We start from the raw sequence: 24,431 nt of genomic DNA on the forward strand, positions 1-24,431 counted from the left end.
AAACCTCAGAGTTTTTGCTGACCCCCACTCTAAAGAATAGGTACTTTACTTTTTCTTTATAATAAAAGCAGAATGGTGTTTAAAACAATATTGGAAATTTGGATATATGGCGACAAGCTTCATTATCATCTTAATCCAACCACCTCTGTGGGTCACTGAGCACCTTTGTGCCTTGGTTTCTTCACTATAAAATGAGGGGTAAGAACAGATCAGTGATTTACAAACCAGACCGTCAAGCAGCCCCAAGGACTCCAGGGAAGGGCATAGCATTCTGGATCTACCCCTACCTCCCACCTTAGCACATATCTAAGCGGCGCGACCTGGCTTTGCTCTTGTCTATGTATTGGAGTGCCCCTTAAAGACAAGGTTTCCACTATTTTTTTTTTTAAGTTTTGAAAAATACTGTATTAAATGATCTCAAGAATCTTCCTGATGTTAATCTTCTATGATCCATTATTGGATGATCAATCCTTTTCAAGTCATTTCACTGAGAAGTTATCAAGTAGATAGGAAACTATTTAAAATCCTATGTTGAGGCATTTAAAGGAAAAGAAATAAGAATAAGAGAGCTTATTCTAAGGGGTGCCTGTACTTATTTAGATTTGTGGAAATTCACCAGATAGCCCTATCAGAGGATTCCCGAATCCTGTAGATTAGGGCTCTGGGAAAAGCAGAATGGTTTAGCAGTGGAACTCTTTCCAGTCTGAGTTCAGACTTGGGGACCTGGATTCCCATCTGAATTTGGAACTTACCAGCTATATAACTCATATTTAATTAACAAAAACCAGACAGCCTACTAAATACTAACCCTTACAAGAGGTGTTAGGAATATGGAGATGAACCAGACAGATGTGGAACATTCTGCCTCCCAAAACTCGATTCCTTATCTGTAAAGCAGGGTAATAACACCTATTCTCTCTCCCACACCTCATGGGCCTGCAGAGATGGCAAAGCTTTGTAAGCTGCAAAGCATGGACAACGTTAAACCAGCAAACTGCAGCTTCTCTTCCTTTTAAGTACATAAAATAAATTTTATTTATTTATTTATTTTAATTTATTTATGATAGGCACACAGTGAGAAAGAGAGAGGCAGAGACACAGGCAGAGAGAGAAGCAGGTTCCATGCACTGGGAGCCTGACGTGGGATTCAATCCCGGGTCTCCAGGATTGCGCCCTGGGCCAAAGGCAGGCGCTAAACCACTGCGCCACCCAGGGATCCCCAAGTACATAAAATAAATACAACTTCAAGAATTTACCAAATTAATAAAATAAGGCCACAACAGGTTTTGCAGAGAAAAACCATTTCTAGAAGCTGAAGCAACATGACAAAACAGAAAGGGCACAAGCTTAGACACCAGACACACTCCCACTCTGCTTCCAAACAGACCCACATGACATCCATTCACAGGCCTATTTTCTCATTTATAGAATAGGGTACTAATACCTATTATCTGACAGGTAAATCAAAATCATGTAAGTAAACACCTGACACAAAGTTAGCACTTAGTGAATAATCGTATCCCCTTGCCTTCCCTCCCAGGCACCTAGAAATCTCAGACGAGAGAAGATTATTTTAAATAGTAGGGCTTACCTCAAAACTGTTGATATTGCTACCCAGCTCTATATCATAATCACCTCAACCAAAGAGGACAGGAAACTTCTGGTTGTTATGACCATGGAATCCAGATGTAGAATATGCCCAGTCATCAGGAAAATCTTACAGTCTTGGCACAGTTTGAGGACAGAGAGAGAGCAACAGCCAATAGCTGAAGGGAGACTCTACAGTTTGGAATGTGCCACAGACTTCTAACCACAAAAGTTCTCTTTGCACTTCGACTGTGGTATCCCCCTGTGGTATAGGCCGTGGCCTCTGCTCTTCTCGGCAAGTCTCCCCCGGAAGCACATGACTTTCCCCAGGCATCTCTAGGCCACATCCATGTGAACGTCTGTGGCCCGGTTCATCACCTTCCACCAGGCCGAGCTGTACAGTTTAGGCAAATCATTTTCTCATTTCTGAGAGAGGATGACAACAGGAGGTGTTCCCCAAAGTCCCTTCTACCTCTAAAACCCTTTGACTATATGACCCACTCTGAACTTCGTTCATTCAACTCATTCATTCATTCAACACTATTTATGGAATACCTCCTATTTCTTTGATTCTGTGACCCATTCTTAATTTCATTCATTCATGCATTTATTCAACAATATTTGACCACCTCCTACATACCAAGTACTGTTACATGTAAGAATGTATAAAAATGAATACAGAAGAGCCCATGACCTTTAAAAGCTCATAGTCAATAATGACATAGAGGAATAAGCAATTAGTGTAGCATGGGAGGTATTATGAGAACAATGGGAGCCAGTGGAGGGGATGCCTAACACTGCCCAGTAATGGGACAATAGTAGGGGAGAAGAAAAAGCATGAAAGTCTTCCCCAAGAACTGAGTGCTAATGTATAGGTAGAAGGTAATGGGGGAAATCTGATGGCTCGAAGACATCCCAGAATTAGAGAAAATGAATCTGCCAAAATAAGGAATACAAACATGGTGATCAGTAAAATAAATAATCCAGTATGAATGAAACAAGGGGTATATAGCAGGGCAAAAGAAAGGAGTCTCAGATGATGAAGCACCTTCTCTCTCTTTTTTTAGATTTTATTTATTTATTCATGAGAGACACACAGAGAGAGGCAGAGACACAGGCAGAGGGAGGACTTGAATCCCAGGACCCCAGGATCACGAAAAAACATTTCTAGTGCCAAAGGCAGATGCTCAACCACTGAGCCACCCAGGTGTCCCAAGGAAGTATCTTCTAGACTTTGCTAAGAAGAACAAACTTTATCCTTTGAGAGGATGTCTAAAACATCCTAAATAAATACATGAGTGTTTTAGAAAGTCTACTGTGGTTGCAGTGTGAACACTGGACTAAACAGAGGCCAGAGTAGGGGGGAGGGGACATGACACTGAGGCAAAAAGAAAAAAGAACCTATAAATCCTTAGAGGAGAAAAGAAGAGTATAAGCTACAGCAGTGGCAGGGTGTGGGCATGATGAATTCCAAGTTATACTGGCAGTAGAGTCAACAGACCTGGCTAGCAGTTTGATGCGGGAGGAAAGGCAGAGAGCATGGTCTCTAGGATGGCACTCAGGTTTCTGTCTTGAGTGAGGGGGTTAATTCTTGGTGAGCACAGCAGCCCAGAGAGAGCACACAGGAAGCCCAGAAATACTCCCAGATTCCTAGGCCCAAAACCCTTGGCTATCAGTCGTAGGCAGCTATGCACTCTCCATGATGAGGCATGCTGGCCCATGGCACCCAGTAGAGTTCTCCTTCCCTAACAGGGACACCAGGGAGTCACAGGGTAAGCATCAAGCATCTTCATAAACTAACGGTGTTATATATATATATAGTATATATACATCTTGTGTGAGGAAGAAAAATATTAACTGCTAAGTTTATTTAAAACATTACTTTTATTTCAAAACCAACAGATACACAGCAAAATACATATTTGCATTCCCATTTGCAGACTGAACAAGAGACTTCAGAGAAATCTCATAGAAGCTGAGAACACTTGTGAGCAAAAGATTTCCTGTCTTCAGGACTCTGCCTTTTGGGTTCTTCAGTGCAAATATTCATCAAGTCCTACATTTTAACATTATCAAGGAAAGCTGAAGAAAGACAACTGCCAAGACTTGCAATTCCATTGCTAAGTAGACAGCTTAGATAGTGGTTCTCAAAGTGTGGTCTGCAGACCCCTAGTGGTCTCGGAGACCCTTTTAAATGTCCTCAAGATCAAAACTGTTTGCATAATAATTCTAAGATGGTATTTGCCCTTTTCACTCTATTGATATTTGCAATGATGATACAAAAGCAATGATGGGTAAAATGCTGGCACTTTAGTTCAAATCAAGGCAGTGACACCAAACCATACCAGTAATCACTGTACTCTTCACAGAGACAAACTCATAGTAAAACAGACACATACACCCCCAAAGTAAGTAACCCTGTCCATTTCACTTAAGAATGTCTTTGATGAAGCAACAGTAAAAATTATCCATTTTATTAAAGACTGAGCAAACATCTTTTTAATATGATATGTAATGAAATGTGTCCGTGAAGCACTTCTGCCATTACTGAAGTGTGATGGCTATCTCAAGGAAAAGTAAATCTGTGATTTAGTTGGCAGCTGAACTAGCCACTCTTTTCATGGAACATCACTTTTAATGAAATAACTGATGAACTATGGTCATTCAAATTTGGGTATCTGGCACACTTTTTCTTGGAAATGAATGAAGTAAGGCTGATACTTTAAGGAAAAACTAACAGTATTTGTAACCAATGAGAAAATTCAAGCTGGCAGGCAAGATTTAAAATTTTAGAAAACCCCTATCCTACCCTGTGAACTTGACAGTCCCTCAAGACAAAGTGATTTGCATGCGCATGTTAGCAAGATGGAGAAACAAACCATATAACCATGGGGCATGTTGCGTCAGTATACTACCAGAGAGCAGAGACAGTGAGTGCTCCACAGCTACAAGCAGAGGTGTGGCCATAGCTCACAAAGATACCAATCAAGTGAAAAACCAAGGTGCAGAATGCATGCTGTGTGCTACCATTTTTATAAATTCCAAAGATAAGCAAAACCAAATACGGTAAAGCTAGGGGAGCAATAAACAGAAAATAAAATTTAGAATAAGGGAACAATTAGCAGGAGAAGAGCACAGAAGTTCAATAGTATTGAAATGTATTAGGTTGGACAGTAGGTTTACAGTTGTTTTACCATTACGCTTCATTATCTGTGTATAAATGTTAGATGTGTTGTTTTTTGTGAATAGCACATACTTTATGACCTTCAAAGGAAGGCACTGCATTAGAGCTTTCCTTGCCAAGGAAAACCAAAGAGGTGAGGAAGGAGGTAGAGGCATGGTGCAAACCCTGGCTGAGGGTCTGCAGCCCTGGCCCCAGAGAAGCCCATGGCTGGCAGGTCTCTTCCAGAGACACCTTCAGGGCAGCATCCGTGCCATTCATCTATTTGGGTTTTCAACAGCCCTCCCTATTTAAAAAGCCCTCCCTATTTTTTTTTTCCTTCAGGCAATCATCCTCCATCTCTTTTGTTATCACAGTGAAAAAAAAACTACTACATTTCACAGTTGATTTTGTATTGTATCCAAACTACAAAATTTAGTAATCATAATCTCTTATCATCTGGACCAGCTCCTACTACATTTTTCCTACCTCCCATCCTTCCATCACCAATATAACCCTTCTGATTCAGCTAAGTTTCTTCTCTTAGTGTCTCCCACATACTTTTGGCTTATTTCAACCTCTTTTGGCTAATGCCATTTCTTCTGCTTACAATGTTCTCTCCTCTCTTCTCAAGATCTAAATCCATCCCTTCCTCGAGGATGTTTGAAGCATCGCTTCTCTCCAAGAATCTTTTAGCCATCACTCTCACTCAGTTTCCTCAAACATTTACACATCTAATTCATATTATATTGTCTTGCACTTGTTAGCATATTGATTTGTGCTTATCCTCTGTGATTGTTTTGTGTCAACATTTGAAAGAACTGTCATCAGGGACTGCATTCTATACAATTTCTACCAACCAGGTAAATGCTCATAACTTTTTCTTAATGAATGAGCACTCAGTAGGGACTACAGCTCTCAGGGGATCGTGTCCTCAGTGCGCCAATGTGACACCATGTAGGTTAACATATACCCTTACTGCCTGAAAAGGCTTTCAGTCCAGCCTAGTGAGGGATGTTTTCCTCTACTATAGGAACAGATCTCCCATTCTGTGACAGAAACCAAGCAAAGCAGCACTTGCTTTATAGAATTCTTTTTCATAATATTCAGTGATTTCAGAGTTCAACATGTCTCCTCCCATCGTGACCCTCTTTGCCTGAAGTCCTTAGAAAATCACCCCAGCCAGGTGGTTGAACCAGCTTCTTTGTAAACACAAGATCTTCAGTTTCATTTCTGCACAGTTGTATTTACCCAATAGTCCCTTATCTTAAAAAATCAGTTATTTTCCCTGTAACTTTTACCCTCTTGGTCCTGGTTTCTGTTTTCTGCTCAGCATTTCATAAATCTGTGAAAATACTTTTCAAGCCAAATTTTAATTATTTGTTTCCATCTCTTTCTCTGCCCCCTTGGCTCGAGCCCCTTGCAAGTAGAGACCATGCTCTATTCAACTCCACTGATCCCTAGTCCCTGGTACAGAAGCACTCAGTTGCTGCTGCTTGAATGAACGAATCAACAAATCAATCAATCAATCAACTATCAGTTATCAGACACAAACTACAAATTTAGGAGAAATGACAATTAAGATTAAGTTTACTCCCTTTATCACTTGACAGAACTTCATATATTTGAATGTAGTTACCAGGCATGACTCTTATCTCTCCTCACTCTCAGCTTCAAATTAAGCATTCCCAATGTCACAATAATTAATTCCTCCTCTCATCATTTCAAGAGTCTAGCTGCTAGTTGCCTCCCTTCTGGTGCGTAGTTTGCCAATTTCCCCCCTTTAAGTCGGGACACCCAATCTGGCGGTCCACGTACAGATGTGATCTAATCAGTTTACAAGTCCAGTGTTGCCACCCTTGTTCTGAATTCAGTACTTGCATTAACTCAGCCAACTCTGCTGAAATGCATCCATTTTTCGAATGAAGGCTGAATTTTAAATGTTGCTTATTATCTTTCTGCTTGTTACTATGAATGTGGTTATCTCTGAGGATGGAAGTTGGGAAAGGGGGCTTTCACATTTTGGTTTAAACATTTCTACATCGTTTACATTATTTACACTAACCATGCACTATGTTTGCCATTAAAAGCCAATACGGACTTCTAAAAATAAAAGAATAAAAAAATTTAAAAAACTAAAAATCAAAAGAATAAGCAGAATTCATACCTGTGACTTCTATGGTTCAGTCTCAAGGAGGACACTTAAGTCATAGTTAAAATACTTGTATTTTTTTTTTTGTATACATTTTCTCACCTAACAGCAAGTATTTGAGTAGCCACTGGTGCATAGCACTTCTCTCTAAATATGATCTAGTGGTTTTGCCAACCCAAACCCCACTTCTAGATTGTGACATTTCTCTCTTCCTAGCAATATCAGAAAGCAGCTCACTATAATTTGGTTCCTCTCTTTCTTAAGGGCAGATTAAAATCCAGAATGTTATTATTTGAGGTTTGCTTTCCCCTAGAAGGGAGAAATCATGTAGCACATTTCAGGAACATTTCCTGAAGCAGAGGGTGTCCCACACTTTGTTTCCTTCCAAATACAGCTGTGTTTCATGCTCTGGAGAGGACTGTTGGGTTAACAAGTAGGGCCAAACAAGCACAGATTAGAAGACAACTATAATTCTAGGCCATTACCCGAAAGCAGTGTTCTCCATATGGAGCACGTAATTCAGACCCCAGAAAGTGTCACTGCATGGGACTCTAATTCTCTTACCCTCCGCTGAGTCTAAGGTCAAAATAAATCTTTGAGGAAAAAAAATATTGTGGCACAAGTTCTCATGAATCATAGAGTAGCGTGCTCTATCCGCACCTAAGGGCTCCTCCTACAGCAGAGGGTATGTGAAAGGAGCACAGGTGGCCAAGACATGTCCTTCATGTATGGGGCCCCACGAAGGTTTTCTAGTCCTTCAAGATGCCGCAGGCCTTGGGAGACCAGAAGATGATCCAGCCCTTGATGGTGCTGACACTGGGGACCCCAGGCCAGTATCCTCCTCTCCGTGGCTCAATTTCTACTTCCATCCAAGTGGTGGGAAAAGAAGTCCTTCCTGCCTGCTTACAGGCAGAGGATTTCAGGGAAAATGCTTTGTGAACAATAAAGTATCATGTAAACAGAAGGTGGAGGTAATCCACTATTATCCGTTTTGCAAAATGGTGCTACTAAGCACAGAGAGGTTCAAATACTTGCCAAAGTCAAAAAGCTAGTTAGAAACCCTGGTGATCGTGATAGGAGAGGAGGACAGAAAACACTGGAGTCCTGCCCCCTGCCTAGTGCAAGTCCCTCCCTGAGCCTCTGGTTTCAACTTGGAGGAGTCAGAGTCAATGAGCTATTTCTAAGGTTTTAAAAGTCAAACAAATTATCGTCGATAAGCTGCCCAGGCTCAACATAACATGTCTTTATTTTTGGCTGAAGTGGCATCAGCCCAGCGTGGGAGTTCTGGTAAGTTCAGGGGTCCTCAACACTGGCTAGCCATTCAAATCACTCAGGGAGCTTTTTAAGAATGTCTACGCTCAGGATCCATTCTGAGCCAACAAATTTAAATTGCTGGGGGGTGTCTATATTTTTTTAATCTCCCAGGTGATTCTAATATGCAGCCGGGGTTGAGAATCACTGGGCTGGCTAATGGTGATCAGAAACTTACAGGCAACAATAGTTGTCTGACTGATTACACATCAGTTAGAGCAATCTTTCTGAGATCCCTAGTTGAAATGAATTTGCACCTCACACCTATTAATGTGGCTGGCATTATTAATATGGCCAGCATTTACTGTGTACATATGACATGCCAGACACGAGTCTACATATCAATAATGTACGAACCCAGTTCATATACACCTACAACGCTAGCCCATTGTACAGATGTGAAAACAGGTGGACAACTGCACTAACCTGCCAAGGCCACGGCTAAAATGTGGTGCAGCCAGGACAGGAAATCTGGTACCAGGATCTTAATCCCCACCCTATACTGCTTCTTAATACTGCCGTAGAATGTGGTTCACAATACCTTAGCCTCAATGATGAATGAAAAGATCACACAATGTTGGAAAATGCAGAACAGTTTTGAATCCAAATGCCTGCAGGGGCCAGGAGGTAATATCCGTGAAGAAGGCGGGCAGGTGTATATGCAGACGGGGACATGGCAGCAGAGTGGTAGGAGCGGTGGCAGACTGATGAGCACATGCCCGGGCAAGGGAGACAGCCGCCACTGACTACAGCAGATTGCTGCCATGTGGGGAGGTGGGCCCCGTGCTGCTGGCTCTTCCAAGTTTTCAAAAGAAGCTAGAAATTTGGATTTTTATGGGAAACCGCCCATTTCCAAATGCTGTCTCAAGTTTTTAAACATACTGTGTAGGGCAAAACACATCAGTACGCCACTAGCTTGTAACCTCTGATATGATCTATCTCACACACACAACGCAATACACACACACCCTTGAATCCTTCATTTAAAATCTATTTAATGTGTTCTCTTGGACTGGTTCTCAGCAATTAGAAGCAGCAGACCTTGCCTTTCCTTCTTTTGTACAAAATTTAAACTATTACCTAAATAACACATGGAAAAACCAATATAAATTTCCCCTGGGTAATTTTAATCAGTGGACTGACTGTTGAATAAATGAATAAATAAACATTTATTAAATACCTATTCTCTCATTTGAATCTCACTATAAATCTGTGGGCATGGATTTATTGTCCTCACTTTACAGTAAAACCCAGTCATAATTCATATGATTATTACACAGTTTAGATATAATTCAGGTCAAATCACAAACACAGAATATACTCCTTTAGTAAAAGTCTAAGTGTGATATTGTTGGTCTATGTTGGCCAAGTATTAGTCAAGCCCTGTTTTAACAGCCTTAAAAAAGAATTTTACCGTATCATATTATTACTCATCACTCTAACGAGAGAGATGGGAAAAAAATGTTTAAACATAGAAATCACCAAAATGTCCTGGGTCAGAAATGCCTGTGGTCTCACAATCTAAGCAAATGGAAACTTATTTCATATACATAGGAAGAGTTAATATTTCTTGAGTTCTATGGAGCAGGCTCTAATTAGGCATGGTTTTATGTGTATGTGTATTATTGTATTTATCAATATCCATACTTGTCAACCAAGCCTTACAAGAATCTATGATATAGGAACTATTATCACTAGTGAAAGATGAAGAAAGCAAAGACAGGGAAGTTCAGTAATTTCCCCAAGGTCACACAGCAAGTGAGTGCCAGAGTCTGTACACTTAACCACTATGAAAGCATGTGTGTGTCTCTGTTTTCACTTAAGTCGTACCATATACAGTAGACACAGTGAAAAGAGGGCAAAATCACGTGATATTTTCTCCCTCTCGTTACAAACAACAAAAGCTTTTTAAAATATACTGCCAGACAACCGAAGATGCCAGCACTATATAACTTCAGAAAAATCTATCACCCTCCACAAGTGCAGTAGCTTGTCTCAAAAGCTCAGATGGGCGAAGTGCTCCTGATCAATCATTTCCCCCCACCCCCACCCCCCCGCCTTCTCTGGTCCACTTTGAAGGCCAACTTTTTCAGGGCACTCAAAACAACTCACCCTGGGATCCTCCTCTCTCTCACTGCTTGCCTTTTTTCCTCCACACCACACTTCTAATGGGGTCTAACCCCTTGTCTGATCCATGCAGAAATTATGAGAGAGAGAGAGAGAATAAGAGAGAGAGACAAAGTGAGAGATAGAGAGGGATTATTTAAGGGTCTGCTTTTCAGGCTCAAGCTTCAGAGAAGGTCCATACATTTCTTCCTTGCTGATAGAACTTGGCTGAATTCAGACTTTCTTAAAAACAGAAGCAATGAGTATCTAAGTTTTAGTCAATTCAGAACTCTAGAGACAGAACTTTAGGGGTGGAGGTTGTTTTTTAATAAGAAGGGAATGGACGGCTGGAAACAATATCCTTTTTAGGCACACAGAATCTGCTGCATTTAATATAACCCTGGGTCAGTCTGTGAAAAGCAGAGTTGCTAAAGGCCACATGCTGATCTCAGACCGTGGGCGTGTATCACTGTACATTTTACAAAATTAGATACAGTGCAGCCTCTATGTGTGTGTGCCTGTGTGCGTGTGTGTATACATGCAGTGAAGCTGACTTTTATAAAAAAAAAAAACAAAAAACACAAGATGCACCCATGCAGCTAAAGATTAGTATCAAGCCAAAGTCTGATTTTAATTTATGAAACTACCTTGTAACTACAGCAACTCTATCCCAAAGGTGGGTCCTTGGGGAATGATAAGAGTCATCTGAGAGGCCCCCGCTTCAGCACCTAGTCATGCACTATTCTTCGATATCATAAAAATGTAATTTACAGACAGGATAGAAATAGAAAACTTGCTCCTGCACAGAAGAGGGAAAGCAGCTAGTAACTTCAGCCCATAGAGTACTCTTGGCTATTTCTAAGGTCTGTACTTTGCACATTAGTTTCCTATAAAATATGACAGAAGACATTTCAGCAACCATGAACCATAAAGTATTTTGTACACTTGGCCCTAGATGGTATGAATTACTGAGCTACACCTTGCAAAGTAGGGAACAGAAAAGAATACATCAGAAACAGGACACAGCATCTTCACTTATAACCTCTATCTCTAAAATGTGATTCTCGAGTACCTTAACTAAGCTAAAATACAGTAGTAATAAAGTCCAGGGGGGAAAACAAAACAAAACAAAAAAACCACCACATGTCTTACCATAATGAGGCTGGGTCTGGATTTCTTTGCAATAGGAGAAAACTCAGAATCTATTCCTTCCTCACAAAGCCCATGGTCTTGTAAAACCTTATGCTAAGAAGACTTTAACGCCCCCAAACGTCCTCTTTTGTAGGTCATACCATTATTATCTTGTTCTGTGATCGGTCTGATTAAATTATAGAAAATTACTAATACATCATTCAGAATGGAGAGATCCGTTCCCGGCCTGTTGTGTTTGTTTCAATCCTCCTGTCCTAATGTTTCAGCTGATACTTCGAAAAGGATGGAGGAGGGACAAAGGAACTTCACACAAGGAAAGCGAATGGGATACGTGAAACTATCCTGGGGTACACACTGCCCTTCAGCTATCTCAGGTGGCACTGCTGACCAGTCACCGAAACCAAGGGAGCTTCTTTACACAGTAGCACCGCTTGCCACCCTTCAGTCCAAAGATACCACTTTGCGTGCAAGTGACCAGGGTTAGTTACACTGGGTGAGTTTTTCTCTTTTGTCAAAGTGATTGATTCATCCAGACCCTGCCTGAATCCAAACGACTGGGACTACTAAATAAACTGGCTTACCAATCCAGCCAGGCAGCATGCACCGCTAACCCAGTCTTCCCTACAGGACTATCTTGACATTAATAGGACTCCTTGTATTTTAAGCCACCTTTTGACCCCAAAAGAAGCTTGCCTGGTTGCTCCACCAACACAACGCTGTCCCTTGGGTGTTTCCACGGCTTCTCTCCATCTAATTTTATAAGCCTCGCAAGACAGAGATTTTCCACACCTCCCTTGGACCTCTCCTAATAGAGGCCATTCAAAGGCTCTAAAAACTCAAATGCACAGTCAGCCCTCACACTGACCGAAAGCTGTCCAATTTATACTTCTCCAGCATGATTTATTAACACTTTGTGCCAGAGACTTGTCAACTCGCACCAGCTGTGTCATCCCCAGAGCGAGATGGCAGCCCATAGATAAATTAAAAATCAATTTTTTTTATTAGAAACTATTTTGAAGCATTAGGAGGAATGTGATTTTGAACTATCTTCCTTCTTTTAACAGGAAAGTTCAGTGTACCCTACTTACTATATTAGGAATACACGGATTTCTTTTAGGAGAACAGATGAACATTATTGCCCAGTATCAACCTAGCCTGCTATGGGGTATTTCAGAATCGTTAGCTCTGCCTGACAGGAGCAGTGAAATATTTTATTGCCTCAGACTCAAAATGTTTCCCTGTGGTTCCTATCATAGGAGGATGTCCATCGCCACTGAAAAAATTAATAAGAGTAAGTAGGGAAAAGAGTTAAATCTTCTACCCTTCGTCTTCCAATAGATATATAAAGACAGGGAAAAATCTAAATATAAGGGCCCCTGTTGCTTTCTTGTCACTTTTGCTTCCCGCATTTACTAGAAAGCAGAAGATGATTTTTAAAGTTTTGTTAATGAAGAACACAATAACCTGTTCTGGTCTTGACCCACAACTGAGTAAACAATGAAAATACTAGAATAGCAAAACAACTGTTCTATTAACTTTTCCTTTGTGCTCCCCCCTGGGAATAGGCATCAGGCAGATTTCCAATGATAAATATAATAGGATCTGAACTCATACATGTTCATGGGTTAAGTTGCAGCTAATGAGGAAATCTTAAAAGTGCTGATGATGCCAATGGTAAAAGGATTTACAGATGTAGCAAACATAGGGGAAAGCCCTTCCTGACCCTTTCCCTCCTCAGTTAGTGATCCCAAATGTAATGATGTTCATAAAGTGCTGAGCCCCAGGCCTGGTAAACAGACACAGTATCACTTTTCCCCTCTTCTTCTTTCTCAGACTGACAAACATTTTTAAGCCATGCAGTTTGGGATTCTGCTACAGATAAGCACATGGTCTAGTGCAAAGGATCTCTAGGATTTTTTTTTTTTAAGATTTTATTTTATTTACTCATGAGAGATACAGAGCGAGAGAGAGAGGCAGAGACACAGGCAGAGGGAGAAGCAGGCTCCATGCAGGGAGCCTGACGTGGGACTCGATCCCAGGTCTCTCGGATCACGCCGTGGGCTGCAGGCGGAGCTAAACCGCTGCGCCACCGGGGCTGCCCCTCTAGGATGTTTTTTTAAACATGGTACTGAACCTGGTTGATGGAAAGAACTTTTAGAAAAGAGCCTTCAACAGCAGCAGAATCATATTTAAGTCTCCAAATGATGACATTGCTGTAGTCCAAGAAATAAAGGCTTTACTTGGAGTAATAATTTTTAAAGCCACTTCTCAAAAATAGTTTAGGTTTAACACCTTTTGTTGGAGGTCACCTCCAAAAGCTAGTGCAAAACTTCTTTTTGATTTGGGGCCAGTGGAATCAGTACACAGCTCTATAGGATGGGCCATTTTCTTTTCCACATATATATGAGGCCCATGTAACACACACACACATACACACTCTCTTACTTCAGAGGCCCAGGAGAAATGACTATGTAGAATTTTAAATCAGAAATCTAACGCCTAGGTTAGTAGTGTCAGGTTAAAGGCTCACCCATCCCCAAAGCTAATTCGGTTCTGAACAATCCCTTGGGTGTCTCATGGAACAGAACGAGCTAGGAAACCTTAGCAGGCCGAAGCCTAGCCTGGGGAATTGCTGGAACTCCGTGCCAGGGGCTGAGGTACACCCCAGACTCCGTATCAGATAATACCAAGTGCTAGTCTGGATTTCCAGGACTGATCTATTCGAGGGTGAACTTCCAGGTTCCTTGATGTCTGCGCTGTAGAGTGGGAGGACTTTGTCCATCCACACTGTGCCTGCCTAGTATTATATTTAATAACAGAAAAATTAGCTCCATACATAAAGTCTATTAGTAGCAATGGTTTATGAGGGGGTGAAGAGGCGAGGGGGGGGAGGTGGCTATGGGAAAGGAGAAGGCGTTCTGAAGTTTCAATAGATTCCTTTTCACAAGTTTCTTTTTTGTAATCTAATTTGTATTCTACTTCTAATTTTAAATGTGTTTATAGCTTCTCTAGATTCTTAAAGCTGTATCAGTAGTGGCTATTAGCCACTTTTGTGTTTACTCAGAAGGGTTCTTTGGTTTCAAAAGCAAGTTTCTCCACCTCATTCCTCCACCAACCTCCTCCCCCGCCCCCAAAGCATACACCTCTCTCCTTTCCTTTAGGGTCAAGTTTAAAACCTAATGCTGTATAACTTCCTAAAACCCTGAGATGACTTCTATCAGGGCAGCCTTAATGCCCAAAGTTGCTTTAACTTTATACAAAAAGGTTCTCCACCTTAAGAAAAAAATCCCCCCCCCAAACACATACAAACAAATAAACAGTTTAGCATTAAAACTGGGATTTAAGACTACAATTATATTCTACATTAAATACTAATTTACACTAATTTTACCAAAGTCAATATTTATTACATCTCCCCACCTCTGCAAGTTTAAGACTCGCTCAGCACTTAGGAAGCTTCGGGTTACTATGTCTGAATTGCAAAACACACCATTTGTCCAGAAACTGCTCTTAGTCCAAATGCAAACTGCTTACAAAACATGTGTAAACCATGCTTAGAACAGGCAGCCACATCCACAAAAATCCATTCAATGCAAAGGTAAGTGGAAAAGCTTTGCAAATTAGGCTTCCCTTTAAAAACTGGAGGGACATTTACCGCTTTTCCAAAAGGTAATTGCTTCTTACTTCAGTAAAAGTGGCTTTATGTGACTGGAAGGAGTTGCTTTCTTTTTTTTTTTTTTTTGTTTTTTTTTAAGTGAGTGGATAACAGTATTCAATTAGAGAACAGGGTGGGAGAGCCCACTCTGAAAATATAACTTAATCACCGGCCATCAGCAAGCAGGAGAGGCCCACCGAGCACACGAGCTAAAATGGAGCCTGAATTTCCTCCCAGGCTGAGGGTAGTCGCACGAGGTCAGGGTCAAGGTCACCAGCAGGGCAGGCTGCAGCTGCCCGAAAGCGCTACACACAACGGGAGGGAAGGCGTTCCATCTCCGTCAGAGCCGAAAACAGATAAATCCCTTCTCCTCTCCTACCCTCCCTCTAACCCCGCCAACATTTTTTTTTTTTTTTTTTTTTAAGCAGGGGGAGAGGAGAAGAAAGGAGAATGACCAAATAACCTCACCGCCCTGGTTTTCGCACACAAGCTCATCAGCTCCCAAAGTTGCCATCTAAGGGCAAGTTCGCAGAGAACACTGAAGCCCATTTTGTCCGAGCAGGGCAAGCCTCCCCCGACCCCCCCAGGATTCCTGCCTCCTCTCCCTCCCCCGCCACACGCCCCCGGGAAGAGCTGGGAACTGGCCGGCCGGCCATGTGCACGCACACACTCTTCCACCAACTGCTGCGAGTTTTCTGTGAATCGCAGCGCGGAGCCTCCCAACTCGCCCTCCCCGACTCCGCCGCCTTCTCTTCCCTCGCACAAAATTTCCCTACACACGCAGCCGCCTGCGAGCGATTTTATGTGCATATATATTACATATGTGATATTATCCTCAGAACCTCTAGCGGGCAGGCGAAGAAAGGACTGCACAGGGGCATTTTTTTTTTTTTTTTTTTTTTTTAAAGGAAGGGGAAAAAAAGCACAACCCAAGCCCTGTGCGTCGACTCCTGCGTACCGGGAAGGGGAAAGAAAGAGGAATGTTTGCGGAGCGGGCTGCCTGCAAGTGCCCTTGCTCGCCACTTCGGCCGCGGCCCGGGTGACACGGAGCCGCGGGGGCGCTCGGCCCGAGCAGCCCGCGCCCCCTGCGCGTCCCCCGGGCAGGCACAGCCGCGGATATTTCGCGAGGGGGAGATCGATCGCGCTGCCTGTCTGCAGCGGAAACGCACAAGCTCACACACAACCCGAGCCCGAGACACCATAACCTTAACCCTTCCCCCACCCTCCGTGAACTTCAGGTGACCGACCACGTCGGCCTGACACCCGGGCGGGCGGGCGCTCCGGCTCCGCTCCCGCCCCCAGCCCGGGTTTTGCAGGATCGAGCTCCGAGCAGCGCCAAACCGCCGGGAGAGGGGAGCAGAGCGGGGGGAGAAAGAAGAAATTGACCCTCGGTCTCCCCCGACCCCTCCCTCCGGCGCCTCCGCGTCCCCTCCTCCCCGTCACCCCGCCCCACGCCTTCTCCCCTGCCCCCTCCTCCCTGCATTCAAGGAGCCCGGCGGCCCCGGGGGATATTTTTAGTTGCTTCTTTCTCCTTCACTTTTAGCTTTAGCAGCATCTCGGAACACTCAAAGCGGAGAAAGATGGGGGGGGGGGGGGGAGCTGGAGAGGGAGTGGGGGAAAAGTTAAGAGTCTCGCAAAGAAAAGCCGGAGGGAGGGCGGAGAGGGACCGGGGGCGCGGGTGGAGGAGGGGAAGGGGACCGGGCCGTGCCGGCGGGTGTGTGTCTCCAGTTGGTGTATGTGGCTGCAGCCGGGGAGGGTTGTGATGCACTTTAGTCCTGGACTCTGCTCAGGCTCGCCGGGGAGGGGGGTCTGAGAGCCCGAGTCTCGCCTGGCTCCGTCTGCTCCCACTGACCCCGCATTTTATTGCGGCCAGGAGCCCTGCTCCTCCCTCCCCTCGGCTCTGCAGGGACCTCGCGCGCCGCGAGCCGCCCTGCCTCCTGCCTCCTGCCTCCGCCTCGGCACGGCTCCCGCACCCCACATCCGCCCGCCGCTGCCCGGCCTCGCCCCCCGCCCGGCCGCCCCGCGCCCCCCGCGCCCCCGCGCCCCGCCGCGCCCCCTCGCCCCGGCGCCGCGGGAGCAGCCGCCCGGCGGCGCGTGTGCACCGGTGTGTTTGTGCGCGGTGCCCCCCACACCCTCCCCAGCCGCTCCCGCCTCGCCCGCCCCCGACTCCCCTCCTCCGCCGCCGCCTCCTCCACCTCCGCCTCCTCCCGCTCCGCCGCCGCCGCCGCCGCCGCCGCCGCCGCCGGCGGCTCCGGGCCCGGCCAACCCCGGCGCAACCTTTAGCCGGAGACGGACCTCTCCCTGGATCCCGTGCCCGGCGGGCGGCCCGCGCCCTCGCCCCGGCACCCGCGAACGCCATGTCACGGCCCCCCGTCCTCCGCACGCCCCGACCCCCGCACCCTCGGGCGCTGCGAGCCGCAAGGAAATTTTTTTTTTTTTTTTTTAAGATTCCAACCTCTCCCACCTCCCCCCTCGCACACACTCCCCGATTAAAAAAAAAAAAAAGAAAAAAGAAAAAAAAAAAACCGGCATCCACACTACTCCCCTCCTCCCGTCTCTTGCCCCCTCCCCCCAGCAACCCGGAGTGAGGAGGGGGAGGGGGAGGGAAAAGAGGGAAAAAAGCCCGATCTCAAGGAAAAAAAGAGGGAGGGCGAGAGAAAGAAAGAAAAAGAGAGAGAGAGAATAGAAAGGGCACGGGGCTGATCATCACCAACATGGCTGCCTCGGCATAGACCTAAACGAGGAGTAACCCGGGCTGTGTCTTTGTCGGTTTCACCTCTGTAACCCTAAACTAATGCAGAAAACAACGGACGAGGCTGCAGACGCGAAAGAGGAGAGGGAGGGCGACAAAATGGCACGAGAGGAGGTGGAGAAGGGATGACTTACGTGAGGGAAGGCGCTTGGGCTGCTCCTGCTTCCTCCTGGGCATTTTCCCCCTTTTCTCACATTCTCCTCCTTGGTTAATGTGAGATCAAATAAACCCCCGTGGGGGCAGAGAGGCAGACACTGGCAGGAGCGGGGAGGTAGTTGGGGGGCGGGCGGGCGGGCAGGGGGAAACCCCTTCTCTCCGGTGTGTGCAATGGGTTGAAGCTTGTTTCCTGGAGCCAGATGAGGGGTTCTCTTCTTTTCTTTCCTTTCTTTTTTTTTTTTTTTTTTTAATCCTTTTTTTTTTTTTTTTGAATTTTTGGTCGTGCACCTGGCTTGTCCCCGAGCGTAATATTCTTCAATGGAAACGGATCTAATAGGTGTGAGTGTGTGTGTGTCCTGTGCTCGCGTGTGTGATGGGAGGTATAAATAAATGAGAGCCGGTGCGGCGGTGTCTATGGCCGCGCTGTGTCTCCGAGCCCCTAACACTAATGTCGGGATCAAAGGGCAGCGGCGGCGGCGGCACAGCTCACAGCTCGCTCGCTCGCTCTCTTTCTCGCTCTCTCTCTCCTCTCGCGCTCTCTCTCTCTCTCTCTGTCACACACACACTCACACATACACAGAGGCACAGACTGAGGGAAAGAGCGAGAGCTAGACACACACACACACACACACACACACACACACACTCGCACACACACGCGCGCGCAGAGCAAAGAGGAAGGTGCCCTAAGGCTCCCAGGGCGGACTCAGCCTGGGATTTGCAACCGCTCAGTCTGGAAAGAATGGGGGGCGCGCGTGCGGGGGTGGGATGGAGCCCTGCGAATTTATCCCGCTATTCGCCAGATCTAGGTGGGGGGGGAAAAAGTTTTCCCCACTCTTTAAACAACGAGGACTTCATTACTCTTGCGGATTTTTTTTTTTTTTAAAGAAAATAGATGTTTCTCTTAACTTTCTTTTGTGTCCTCAAGTGCATTTGGTTCTGTATCAAGATTTTTCAGGCTTTTTCACTGCCACGATGGCTCTCTTACCCCATCACCTTAAGTGTGTGGAGGTTACGGTTTCCCACACCCTCGTCCAAAAACATTCTAATAAAAAGAATTTTTAGAAAAAAAATAAATAAAAAGATAGCATATGGGGATATCGATTCTGAGGTTGATGGAATAAGTGCCCAGTTTTGGGAGTGTTTAGGGGAGTTAAAACTGAAACATGCTGCCGAAATGAAAATTACATCCCCTTGACGACGTGGGGGGGGGAGTGGGGGGTAAGATTCTCTCACCCCCGTGGTTGATTAAACTGCTACATGATACTCCTACAGTGTGCAAAGAGAGATCTTGACTTCTGAATTGTATTTATTTATTTATTTATTTATTTTGCTGCTGTAATGCAGGTATGTGAAGCTTACCCTGAAGCAATTCTAGTTTGCATTAGGAACCCAAATATAGCAGTTTTCATCAACTGATACATACTTTCATTACTTTACAAATCACACATCTTTCTTCAAAGAGACATAAAGGGGAAAAATAGAAAAGGATGGGTCTCACTCTAGCACAAAAGGTACTTGGTGAAAGAGGACTGTTCTCTTTGTAACTTGCAGTCATTTGGATAAAAGTTCACTCAGAGGTTGTTAATGATTTAAACTCCAAAACCTGCTACTATAATTGAAGTAAAAATGGTCTGAAGAAGAGTTGTTTCATAAAACTCTCTTTGTAAGAGGAAACTTTGAACTTAGCAGAATACATTATATGTCATGAGTCAGATGTAGCTAAAAAATAAAAAGGTGAATTATTTAACTACATCTTCCCTTTTTAGCTTTTTAAAAACTCTGACTCATCATCTTATTATGTTAAATATTTTCTTACCAATTTTAAAATAGACTTTTTCATCAAAGAAAGTGGAGGCATGGTTGAGATAGAGAATGATAAAATGACACTCTCCAAGCTTACATGGATAGCTAATGCCTCTCTGAGGTTCTAGCGCAATTCTCACAAGCTGAGTGGTATTAACAACAGCCATGGTGGACAAATCCCTACATTCCCCTTAAAAATAACAATAAGGCTTTATATTACATATTTTTATTAGAGAAGCTTAAAGAGTGTTGTAGCTCCCATAAGATGTTTTTCATTGATAATGAAATCTCAGGAGGAAACCCACCCTGCCAACTCCCAGAAAGACCCAGCTTCCCCGTGTGATGCTATCCGAAGCAAGTTTTGAAAACACCTGCTTGAATTCAATCTAAAACCAACACAGAGAGCAGTCAAGTTTAAAATGGATCATCATTCTTTTTTTTTTTTAAGACTTTATTTATTTATTCGAGAAACAGAGAGAGAGGCAGAGACACAGGCAGAGGGAGAAGCAGGTTCCATGCAGGGAGCCCAACATGGGACTCGATCCTGGGTCTCTAAGATCACGCGCTGCCCCTGCGCTGAAGGCGGTGCTAAACCGCTGAGCCACCTGGGCTGCTGTGGAGCATTGTTCTTAAACCAATTCTTCCCTGAGTGTTGGCTTAAGTAAACTGGTTATCTAAGTTTTGCTGATTTGTAATGTAAAATGGACCTCAACTTACCATGACTTTGACTATTGTCAGTAGCATTGGACTTGAAATTAGTTTATGAATGATAATAGGTCAGAACCCATACATTCCAAGTAGACTCATTGCCTTGGGACTGTGCATGATCTTTAAACTTAAGACAGGGTAAACAAAACGGTCACGATTCCCCACCACTGCCTGCTCTGAACCTTTGGCTAGGATTTGAAGGATGGTTACACTGCATAGACTCATCACCCGTTTTCTGAATTGCTGTGACTCTTTACAATCCTTAGTACACTATGACCGAAAACACACGCTAGGCCTTTCCTGAAAGTAGACTACATTTCCTGTGACCTTTTAAAGGCATGCAGGCAAACACTGTCAACTTTTAATTATAGAGGTATCCTATCAACAGCCAAAAACATTTTTAATTGAATTTACTCATACCTCTACCACTCTCCAAAAATTATCTGAAGTAGTACACAACAATAGAAAATGGAAATAAGGACAGAACAATTTCTGCTTAAATCTCAGCTTGGTATCTGCCTGCTACAAAGCACTCTTCAAGGACACTGGCATCTCACCCTCAGTGGTGATATGTTCAGAGAACACAAACTAATTTTCATGTTAGACTAACCTACAATATTAGGATGATAAATGACTGGAAGTTCCTGCAATGGATTTCAAAATCAAATGAATAAATGATTTTGGGAATGAGTGCCTTTTGGATGCACATACTCATGAACTTTTAACCTCGATTATTGTTGACCATAGCCATTACACTGGAATATTCTATTTGATTCACCCCTCCCCACAGTCCAAGCTTTTAAAATAATACTTTATCTTAATAATCATAGTAATCTCTTCTACCTCCAACTACATCACCTCTCAAATGTGAGATTAGAATAGATTTTCTCAAAATTATGCATTTTAAGAAGATGTTTCATAAATGCTCCCTCCCACAGGAGTAAATTCTGTCCTAGCCAAAGTATTCCTAAGTGGGTAGACAGAGGGAGCACATCCCGTAGAATGGTGTGTGGTCTCCTGAGGGGTCCTTGAGTATTTTCAAAATAATACTATGATATCATTTGCTTTTTTATCTGTGTTCACATTTATACAGATGATGCAGAAGCAATGGGAATAAAATGCTGGCACCTTAGCGGCTTGAATCAAGGCAAAGGCACCAAAATGTATTATAAGTCATTCTCCACCACCAAGCACTTAGAGGGAGAAAAAAAAAGGAAGATTCATTTAAAAGTGTCCTTGATGGAGCAGTAAAATTTACTAATTTTATTAAATTTCGACCCTTGAGTACAAGACTTTTAAACATTCTTTGTGACAAAAGTGTAGGTACATATAAAGTACTTCTGCTGCATACTGACATACATCAATTGTCTCAGGGAAAATCACTTTTGAGACTGATATGGCTGCATTTTTCACAGAATATTATTTTTACTCAAAAAAATGACTGATAGACAAACTGCAGTTATGCAAAGTTGGATATTTTGCACAAAAAAAAATGAATGAAGTGAGCCTGTGTCTTCAAGGAAAACAATGCATGGTATTTTTTGGCAATGATAATATTTGTACTTATAAGTGAAAATTAGAATTGTCGATAACTTGTATACATCATTGTGAGTATACAGCTTCCTAATACAGGCTTTTCTGATGACATCCATGGTGACATTAATGAATACGACCTTTATATATTGTGTCAACATTTTGGAGGAATGGTATAACTCAGTGAACAAATATTTTCCAAATGACCAGTACATGATATTACAAATTTATGGTTAGTAAGAGATCCATTCAAAGTACAAGGTAAGGGGCGCCTGGGTGGCTCAGTCAGTTAAGCGTCTGCTCATGTCCTGATCTCAGGGTCCTGAGCCCCACATCCAGCTCTCTGCTCCATGAGGAACCTGCTTCTCTGTCTCCCTCTGCCCCTCCCCCTGCTTGTGCTATCTCTCTCTCTCAAATAAATAAATAAAACCTTTATTTTTTTTTAATTTACCTATGATAGTCACACAGAGAGAGAGAGAGAGAGAGAGAGGCAGAGACACAGGCAGAGGGAGAAGCAGGCTCCATGCACTGGGAGCCCGACGTGGGATTTGATCCCGGGTCCCCAGGATCGCGCTGCGCTACCCAGGGATCCCAAATAAAACCTTTAAAAAGAAAAAAGTACAAGGTAGGACAATGGATTTTAGCATAAGATTATATAAAAAGTTCATCAATAATGGTTTCAGATTCCACAATATAAATAACTTTTAAGAAATTGCCACTCATCAAGTTTTGGTGTCATGTCAAAGAAGAATATCCACACTATCTGGAAAGATTATTAAAATACTCCTCCCTTCCTCCAACTGCATACCTGTACAAAGCTTGTTTATCTTCTAGACCAAGCTTCTTGCTTTGCTCTTTAACCAAAGCAACATATCACAACAGATTGTATGCAGAAGCAGTTATGAGAATCTAGCTCTCTTCTACTAAGCCAGACATTATAGAGATTTGCAGAAATCTAGAACAGGACTACTCTGCTCACTGAAATTTTATTTGGAAAAATATAGTTGTTTTTCATAAATATATGTTATATTGGGTTTATTATTGCTATTACATGTGAATTTATTATTTTCTAAATTCTGCAGTTGTAATGCACAATATAGTGAAAGTCAATAGACATTACGCACATAAACAAAACTTCTTTGGAGCTCTTGATCACTTTTAAGAGTATAAGTGAGTCCCTATTTCAAAGAGTTTGACAGCCACTGCCCTAGAACTTATTAAGATGCAGTAAAAGAACTCTGGGTGTTCCACTAGAGGCCTGGGAATCCAATTGCAAATATGTTTCAACTTCTCATAAAGTAAAACACACTTAGCTTCAGGAGCTGAGAGTTGGTTTTGCTTGCCCCAAGATTGGCTCCTCTAATGAGCTTCCTTATGAGACACAGAGAGGATGTATCAGACAGGGTTTCCCAGAGTAACAGAATCAATAGGATATATATATGTATACACATATATATGTGTATATATAAGAGAAGATTTATTATAGGAATCAGTTCATATGGTTATGGAGGCCAAGAAGTCCCATGATCTGCTGTTTGCAAGATGGAAAACCAGGAAGGCCAATGGTGCAATGCAGTCCGTGTCCAAAAGGGCTGCGAACCACAGGAACCTATGTGTGAGCGCAAGAGAGGATGGATGTCCCAGCGCAATCAGAGAGAGCAAATTCGCCCTTCCTCCGACTTTGTTCTACTGGAGCCCTCAGCATTAGTTAATGTCCACCATTGGTGAGGCGGATCTTTACTCAGTCTATTGATTCAAATGGTAATCTCTTGTGGAGAAACCCTCACAGACACACCCAGGAATAATGGTTTACCGGCTCTCTGGCCATCCCTTAGCATGGTCCAGTTGACACATAAAATCAACCACCTCAGAGGAGAAGTAGGGTTCAACAAGTCCTATTGGAATATGTCCATCCATGTGAAGAAGCTGGTTACTCCGAACACAGGGTCCTTTAGGAAAATGAAACCACCAAGAGTCTCTCTCTCTTTCCCAGGGCCTGAGCTATCTGCCTCAGGATACTCTTTACCCCCAAAGTGCTCCATATTTGACATTTTAAACAATTAGTGCCTGTCCCAAAGCAGAGAAATGGGTCTGGCGTCTCTCCTGGCCTGGACCTCAAGTGCTGTAAATCAGTATCTGGTGACGATGACCAGCCATCATTTACAGAGAGACAGACATTTGGTGTAATCTGTACTTGTGTTCTTACGAGGCCAGGGCCCGGCTGGGATCAGCAAGTTTTATCACAATTTGGATAAACCATGCTTTCAAAAGCATATGACCTGACAGAGAACCTGGCACAGGAAACACTTCTGAGCATTTTGGGTGTCTTTCATCCCAATTCACGTACTTGGGA

General features: G+C 43.5%; 1 protein-coding gene across 11 annotated transcripts in view; it reads right to left on the reverse strand.

Moving 5' to 3' along the window:
- The window catches only part of ZNF827 (zinc finger protein 827), a 168,936-nt gene extending 150,223 nt beyond the window's left edge, over nucleotides 1-18,713 (reverse strand). For 10 of the 11 annotated variants that reach the window (XR_013350921.1, XM_077846203.1, XM_077846206.1 and 7 more), the window contains exon 1: nucleotides 18,010-18,713. Coding sequence is in view for 10 of the 11 variants with exons in the window: in XM_077846203.1 (XP_077702329.1) it covers nucleotides 18,010-18,052 (43 nt within the window). In the remaining variant the exon portion in view is untranslated. The remainder of the gene's footprint in view (nucleotides 1-18,009) is intronic. The other variant, XM_077846201.1, reaches the window with a different exon arrangement.
- Between the last annotated feature and the right edge of the window lie 5,718 nt (nucleotides 18,714-24,431).

Source organism: Canis aureus, chromosome 13, assembly GCF_053574225.1.
Source record: "Canis aureus isolate CA01 chromosome 13, VMU_Caureus_v.1.0, whole genome shotgun sequence".
Taxonomy (NCBI): Eukaryota; Metazoa; Chordata; class Mammalia; order Carnivora; family Canidae; genus Canis; species Canis aureus.